The sequence below is a fragment of the Propithecus coquereli genome, unplaced genomic scaffold (assembly GCF_000956105.1).
Source record: "Propithecus coquereli isolate 6110/MARCELLA unplaced genomic scaffold, Pcoq_1.0 Scaffold3, whole genome shotgun sequence".
Taxonomy (NCBI): Eukaryota; Metazoa; Chordata; class Mammalia; order Primates; family Indriidae; genus Propithecus; species Propithecus coquereli.
Window position 1 is genome coordinate 2,904,331 of NW_012148618.1, and position 7,957 is coordinate 2,912,287.

At 44.6% G+C, this 7,957-nt stretch overlaps 1 protein-coding gene across 1 annotated transcript in view; it reads left to right on the forward strand.

Annotated features, from left to right (window-relative positions):
• OSGEP (O-sialoglycoprotein endopeptidase) overlaps nucleotides 1-3,336 on the forward strand; it is an 8,671-nt gene extending 5,335 nt beyond the window's left edge. The window contains exons 4-11 of the mRNA XM_012649357.1: nucleotides 942-1,037; nucleotides 1,188-1,237; nucleotides 1,390-1,468; nucleotides 2,166-2,231; nucleotides 2,350-2,440; nucleotides 2,694-2,769; nucleotides 2,867-2,965; nucleotides 3,118-3,336. Of these exons, the coding sequence (XP_012504811.1) occupies nucleotides 942-1,037; nucleotides 1,188-1,237; nucleotides 1,390-1,468; nucleotides 2,166-2,231; nucleotides 2,350-2,440; nucleotides 2,694-2,769; nucleotides 2,867-2,965; nucleotides 3,118-3,157 (597 nt within the window). The 3' untranslated portion in view covers nucleotides 3,158-3,336. The remainder of the gene's footprint in view (nucleotides 1-941; nucleotides 1,038-1,187; nucleotides 1,238-1,389; nucleotides 1,469-2,165; nucleotides 2,232-2,349; nucleotides 2,441-2,693; nucleotides 2,770-2,866; nucleotides 2,966-3,117) is intronic.
• The last annotated feature ends 4,621 nt before the right edge of the window (nucleotides 3,337-7,957 follow it).

A 7,957-nucleotide genomic window follows, 5' to 3' on the forward strand; every position in this document is an offset into this window, starting at 1 on the left:
TTTTTTTTTTTCCCCTTTTGTCACCAGCTTTTTGACAGCAGAGTAAGATCCACATCAGAAAGGAAGGAAATTCCTAACAGCATCAGGAAGGGAAAGGGACTTCTTATAGTCCTAGGAAGCCCTCAGTGTCAGAAGTATAGAGTGTATCTGTCAGTAGGTGACGGATATTCTCTGTGTTAAAAGTTGGTCACATGTGAAGAATGGGCTTAAGTGGATTGCCATTTCTGAGTCGGGTGGGCCATTAATCTGACCCCATATGAGAGTGTTTAAGTTCTTTAACTCTACCTCTTCTCTTGTTTCAAAATACCACTGCCCTGGCAGGATAATCTAGAAGGATTCTTATTTTATGCCTCCAGGCAGGAAAGCCTGTTCCCTAGTCCACACTGTCAAGACTGCTTCTAAGCAGGATATATCAGGAACCACTAAGCTAGAAAAATGTATTTGTAATGATGGTTTGCTTCTGCCCTGATCTAGACTATCTTTTGTAGATTAGGAATCAGCTCTGGGAATCCTTTGGGTATACAAAGTGCTTCTCGTATAAGAGCTATAAAAAAATTATCCATTGGCTCCACTTGTACTCACCATCAAATTGGTACTAACTGATGAACACTGGGGTGCTCACATGGCAGTAATACTCTGCAGGGATTAGGGGGATGGGGGGTAAACCTGCAACTAAAGGACATGGGGAGCATTGTAGGGGGCAAGGGCATGCCTCTAACCCTTGCTTGGGTGAGACAAAGACATAAAGTATAACCATAATGTTTGTACCCTCATAATACCCTGAAATAAAAAAAAAAAAATTACCCATTGGGAAAACACTTTTTGTCCATTTCTTATTGGAAGCTCTGGTGGCCATGTTGATCCTCTGCTTTGTTCTTCCCCAAAGCCAAATAATCCTCTTTACAGACTTGAGGTTTCATGGACATCCTCATCACCCTTAGGTGATTGCATACTCAGAACATCGTTACCGCATCTTTGGGGAAACCATCGATATTGCTGTGGGTAATTGTCTGGATCGTTTTGCTCGAGTGCTGAGGGTAAGCCGTTGGGGCCGCAGAAAGCATTAGACATGGGTGAATTTCTGGGGAGCCATGGAAGTGGAGGGAGGGAGTAGTAAATTAGCTTATGCTTTCTGCGTATCTGATTTCATCCTCTTCTATTCACTTGCATATTTTTTCTTCTGCTAGATTTCTAATGACCCAAGTCCAGGCTACAACATTGAACAGATGGCAAAGCGGTAAGGGGACATAAGGTGGAAGGAGGCTGGCTGCTTGGGCATCAGGGATTTCCCCATATACAGTGTATATTAATGAGGTTTGGGAGGGGCTTTGGATGGTGAGCAGCCAGCCGACTATATGCTTGGCGCCTCGTATACTCGTTCCCACTTAGAGGCAAGAAGCTAATTGAGCTGCCATATACTGTAAAGGGGATGGACGTCTCATTCTCAGGGATCCTGTCTTTCATTGAGGTGAGTATTGACGTGAGTGTGAGAGAGGTAAGGAGACAGGGGCACTGTCATGGTTTATTTTTTGGTAGACATGAGGTCTTGCTATGTTGCCCACGCTGGTCTTGAACTCCTGGCCTCAAGTGATTCACTTGCCTTGGCCTCCCAAAGTTCTGGAATTACAGGCATGAGCCTGGCTTCTTTCATACTTTTTTAATGAAGCATCTGTTTTGCTCGCCATTGTCTTTCCTGCACATTGCATAGTATTGGCCCATATCAGATGCTGAATAAATTGATTTTTCAGATATTTACTGAGTATCTTCTATATGCCAGGCACTGTTCTAGACAATAGGGATGCAGCATGGAGCAAAATAAAAATCTTGCCTACATAGAGCTTAGATTCTAATGAGGAGGAGACAGATAAACAAAAAAGAAAGAAAAATACAATGCGCCAGATGGTGATAAGTGCAATGGCAAGCAATTAAGCAGAGAAAGTAAGGGGCAGGAGATGTCAGGACAAGCATTCAAGAAATAATTATTGAATCTTAAATGAATGCTGCCCCTTCTATACCTCGATGCCAGTGAAGGAGTAGGTATGGTACAGGATATGCTGATAAGTTGAATTGTAGTGAAACACGGTGATCCTCTAAGTGTATTGATTTTTGCTCTCGTGTACTCCCCAAAGCACTGTTGTTTTGTTTGTTTTTCCCCTTAATTGTAGGATGTAGCCCAGCGGATGCTGAGCACAGGCGAGTGTACTCCTGAGGATCTATGTTTCTCCCTGCAGGTAATGAAGTAAAAAGCTGGGACAGAAAGTTGGGGCTGGAGAAGCTTTTATGTATATAGTAGAGCAGAACTAAGCTGGGATGCCCCTCTGTTGTTTTCACCTTTGCTGTCCCCCACAGGAAACTGTGTTCGCAATGCTGGTAGAGATCACAGAGCGAGCCATGGCACATTGTGGCTCCCAGGAGGCCCTCATTGTGGGAGGTGTGGGGTGTACGTATTGTTGAACGGTATTCTTCTTTCCTCTTCTTGGCACTGTGCATCTTCCTTGCTAAATTGAGTTTGTACTAAATTGCTAAAGGTTTGGGGGGAATTATTAGTTTTTTGCTTGTCCTATGCTTCCTAGTCCTTACCCCTAGGCCCCTACTTCATTGTCGTCTTAAGTATGTACGCATGTCGTGTGCTGTTGAACACGACATGAGAGATGGCTAAAACTAAGCTAACCCCACCCCCTACCTCTTTGTAGGTAATGTGAGGCTGCAGGAGATGATGGAGACAATGTGCCAGGAGCGGGGAGCCCGGCTTTTTGCCACAGATGAGAGGTAAAGATCCTTTCTGTTTCTTGACATCTTTTTACTTCTCCCATTATTGTGATTTTCCACTCTTAGATCCCAGATTTCGTCTCTCTTTCCATCCTAGATTCTGCATTGACAATGGAGCCATGATAGCCCAGGCTGGCTGGGAGATGTTTCAGGCTGGGCACAGGACCCCCCTTAGTGAGTCTGGGATTACGCAGAGGTGAGCGATTCACTCCTTGGAGGGGTATAGATAGGATTATATGGGAGGTGGCAAAAATCAGCAGGGAAGACAGTCCAGGAGCGCAAGGGCAGAGAAGGATGGAAGATGCTAAGGGATAGCCCTCCACCAAGCTTTTTCTGTTTTTTCCACAGGTTTCGAACAGATGAAGTAGAAGTGACCTGGAGGGACTAACAAGATTAACAGGATCAGAGTAGATTGTTCCCTAAGTGGAGCCCAAGGATGCTGGACCTTAATCTATATCCTGATGTAGGAGTCCTAGCAAAGCTATAGACTCTGAGCAAGGCTTGGAGTCCCTTTTGGAAACCCAGAATCACTCAGCAATAAAATGTTTTTGGTTTTGTATGTTGGTTGGTAATCGGGTTGTGTTGGACCAGTATGGAATTGGCACTGGGCAAGTTCTTGATGAGGTGAATGGATAAGGACAAAGGCGTCAGAGCAGCACCCTGGCTGACTGCAGGTAGCTTTGGAGGCTGCTGCTCAGGAGCCAAGAATAAGAGGAAACCACAGTTGCTATCCCAGTTTCTTCGTAACAATAATATCGTCATAACTTACACTGTTCTAGTATCAGGCCCTGTGCTAACTGCGTTACAGTCATCATCTCATTTAAATTATGTGAAATAGGTACTCAGGACTTCTCAAAATAGCCTGGAGAGATAATTTATAATTCAAGAGTAAAACTGCCCCTCCACACACTTTCACCTATATACATTTCTACTGGCAGGTTTATGGGGTGCCCCAGATACACACCCCTCCCTGCCACAACCACCAGAACTAATCTCATCATGCCCTTTATCTGGCTGATAATAATCACAAGAAGTACTGAACTGCTGCATCATCTCACCTTTTACACTATAGTAACCATTTATTTCCTCCTCATTTTTTTGTCCCCCCTACGTCCCTCTTCCAACTCCTGAAACTCTTCTGCTGTGCTGTCTGGAACTTATAGCCAGTTGTTTGCCAAATTCTCTATCCTCAACCTCTTTTCTGAATGTTCTCTTCACATTCTTGCTGAGTCCTGGTTTCTTGTGTGGACTCTGTTCTCCTACCACTTTGTAGTGGTGATGTTTCCCATGCCCATTGGAAGAGATGTCCTTATTTTTCCTCACAGTATTTCCAGACCGTTCTCCCTCATCCCTAATATCCCTCAGGTTTGAAACTCTACCACACCAACACTACTGTTGTCATAAATCTTTTTTGGGCTTTTTATTTGCTTTTGTTTTTTGAGACAAGGTCTCACTCTGTTGCTTGGGTTAGAGTGCAGTGGCATTATCATAGCTGACTGCAACCTCCAACTCCCAGGCTCAAGCCATCCTGCCACCTCAGCCTCCCAAGTAACTGGGATTATGGGAATGCACTACCATGCCCCACTAATTTTTTATATTTTTGTAGAGATGGGGTCTTGGCTATTACCTAGGCTGGTCTCAAACTCGTGGCCTCAAGCAATCCTCCCAGAGCGGTAGGATTATACACATGAGCCACTGTGCCCAGCTTCTACAATCTTGTAACTTTCTAGAGTTCAGTCCTTGGGCTGCTTTATACATAACACTTGCTGTGACTTCATCCAGTCTTACACCTTAAAACCATTTTGGGCCAGGTGCAGTGGCTCTCACCTGTAATCCTAGCACTCTGCTCAAAACCCTCTGTGTTTTCCTATATCAAAGTAAAAACTAATCTTTTTTTTTTTTTTTTTGAGACAGTCTCACTCTTTTGCCCGGACTAGAGTGCCGTGGCGTCAGCCTAGCTCACAGCAACCTCAAACTCCTGGGCTCAAGTGATCCTCCTGCCTCAGCCTCCTGAGTAGCTGGGACTACCAGCGCCACCATGCCTGGCTAATTTTTTCTACATATTTTTAGTTGTCCGATTAATTTCTTTCTATTTTTTAGTAGGGACGGGGTCTCGCTCTTGCTCAGGCTGGTTTTGAACTCCTGAGCTCAAACAATCCACCCGCCTTGGCCTCCCAGAGTGCTAGGATTACAGGCGTGAGCCACCGCACCCGGCCAAAACTAGTCTTTAAAGGCCTGCAAGACCTTCCATGATTTGCCCTGCCCTTGCCCAGTTACCACTTTCAACTCCTGCTACTCAATTCCCTGTTTGTTCTGCTCCAACAGCATTGGCCTTTTTGTTGTCCCTTAAATACAGGCATGCTGACCTTCAAAGCCTTTACGCTTGCTGCTCCCTCTGTCTGGAAAGCTCTTCCCCTAGTTATAATTTACTTCATCATATTCTTTAAATCTTTGCTCAATTTTTTTAGTGAAAGCTTCCTGACAGCCCTACTTAAAATTGTACTCCTGTAGCACTTTTATTTTTAGTTGTCCAGATAACTTCTTTCTATTTTTAGAAGTGTTTTAGTAGAGACAGGGTCTCGCTCTTGCTCAGGCTGGTCTCAAACTCCTGACCTCCAGCAATCCTCTCACCTTGGGCTCCCAGAGTGCTAAGATTATAGGCATGAGCCACCAGGCCTGGCCTTTTTTTTCCTGTAGCACTTCTTAGACCTCTTTTCTGTTTTATTTCTCTTTCTAGCATGTAATTGTTTTATTTATTATTTTTTGTTTTTGTTTTGAGACATGATCTTGCTTTGTCACCCAGGCTGGCCTAGAACTTCTGGGCTCAAGTGATCCTCCTACCACATCCTGAGTAGCTGGGACTATAGGCATGTATCACTGCACTGGGCTTATTTATATTTGTTGTTTCCCTCCTCCCATTAGAATCTAAACTCCATTGAGGAGGGAGGATTTTTATTTTATTCATTGCTGTATCTCCCAGCACTTAGAATAGGATCTGACACATAGTGGGCATTCAATTAGTATTTGCTGAATGAATGAATAAGTCGATGGGGAAGTAAACCAAAGAGATGATTAGAGGACTGTAAAGTAAGACTTGGGCCAAAAGATAAAAAGAACTGAGATCATATGAGCTTGGGAAAAGAGTAAGTTTCTGATGTCTTACTAAGTAGAAGGTGATAATAAACACTTTTTCATTTACAGAGGATAGACATATAAATTGAAAATGCACTGAGGAATAGAAGATTAAAATCAGAAACTTTGGGGCAGAAAATAGAGTGGGATGCAAGTAGAAGTTAAATTCCTCTCCTTGAATATATTTGAGAACAGAAATGATCTCTCTCTAGGCTTGGGGAGTTAATTTTATAATTGGGCAGCAAGTGTATTACTACACATTAACCTCAGGTATTGATTTATAAGTTTTTATTAATATTATAGGGAGGAATGGATCTTCTGCAGCACCTTCTGCAGCACCGTAGCCTGTTTGCATTGCTTAGTAGGGGAGTTCTTGCCTTAGAAAGCTTTGGGCTCTTGCCTGGGGCTTCCCAAGGATAGTCTCCAAGTTTGTGGAACAAAGAGTCTAAAATCATGGCTCATTGAGTCCTAAATTATGGATTTTTCCTCCCGACTCAATATCTTCTGAGGCTCTTACCAGTGGTATATGGCCAGGGTGTCTTTTTTTTTTTTTTTTTTCTGAGACAGAGTCTCACTTTGTTGCCCTGGCTAGAGTGAGTGCCATGGCGTCAGCCTAGCTCACAGCACCCTCACACTCCTGGGCTCAAGCAATCCTTCTGCCTCAGCCTCCCGAGTAGCTGGGACTACAGGCATGCACCACCATGCCCGGCTAATTTTTTTTCTATATATTTTTAGTTGTCCGATTAATTTCTTCCTATTTTTAGTAGAGACGGGGTCTCGCTCTTGCTCAGGCTGGTTTCGAACTCCTGAGCTCAAACAATCCGCCTGCCTTGGCCTCCCAGAGTGCTAGGATTACAGGTGTGAACCACCGCGCCAGGCCGGCCAGGGTGTCTTGACTTCCACAAGTGAAGGCAATGGGGGATGTCAGGCCCCTAGACAACATCTCCAACCAGGTCATGTATAGGCCCCAGGGCAGGCTGACCGAGGGATCACAGGTAGGCTCCTGGTATGGAAGGCAGTGTGAGGAATGGAGCCTATTCCTCAGCTTATCTAGTTATTGAGCTAGCCCTACCCCTGGGATCTATGCCCCTGCAGTTTGAAATTTTCCCAGACTCACATGACTATGAGGGTAGCGTCTTGGGAATATTGCCATAGTACTTCATGAAGGCATATGTGCCTCTCCGACTACATGGTTAGGAAGAATGAGCAGGGGACAGGGTGAGCCACCATTGTCAGTTCCCACTCTGGGACAATTGCCCCTCTTGCTGCCCTGTTCCCATATACCTTCTTTTGGTTCACCTGCAGGTCCTGCTCAGAGATGTAGCCTGAAGGAGGAGGAGTGTTGAGAGAGGTCGATTCCAGGTCCCTCCTTGGTGGTGGCTCTTGGAACTGGTGTAGGGCCAGCAGGTCTTCAAATGCTTTTTGGCTGCAGGGGAGGGAAACCCCAGATTCAGCAGGGAGCAGAGATCATCTATTTTTCCCTGAAATTTCTGTATGTGGGAACTGGGCTTTTTCACTCTTCAGGTTTTTCTCCGTTTTGCTGCCTAATCTTGTGTTTCTTCCAAACTAGTGACCATAAACCCATTCAGATCCAGGAAGAGATTAAAGCTACCCTATTTCCCCAAAGCCAGTACTCCCCACTGTAGTAATCTTTCATCAAATTCCAACTTCTCCGCCCTCTCTCCTCTTTTGCTTACAAGAATATCCAGTTAAGATATAACTTGTCTGACACTGGCTTCTTTAGGTCTTAGCTGTGAAGAAGGAAGTAGGAAGGGAAGAAGCATATGGGATAGGGGACTTGGTCCTGACCTCTTCTCTTGAGGTTTGCCTGTAAGGTCAGGTAGTGTAGTGACATGTTGGAAACCAAGCCTGAACCTTCTGAGGAGCGAACATATCCTAGGGCAAGACAAGACAGGAACTGCACATTTTGTCTATATTTCCCAGTAACTTTTCCTGTCCCTCCATCTGCCACAAATGTCCTAATACCCTCCCCTCTCCTTGCTGTTTTCTACACTTAGGCCCCTGCCATAACCTTGTTTTGTTTTATTATTATTAT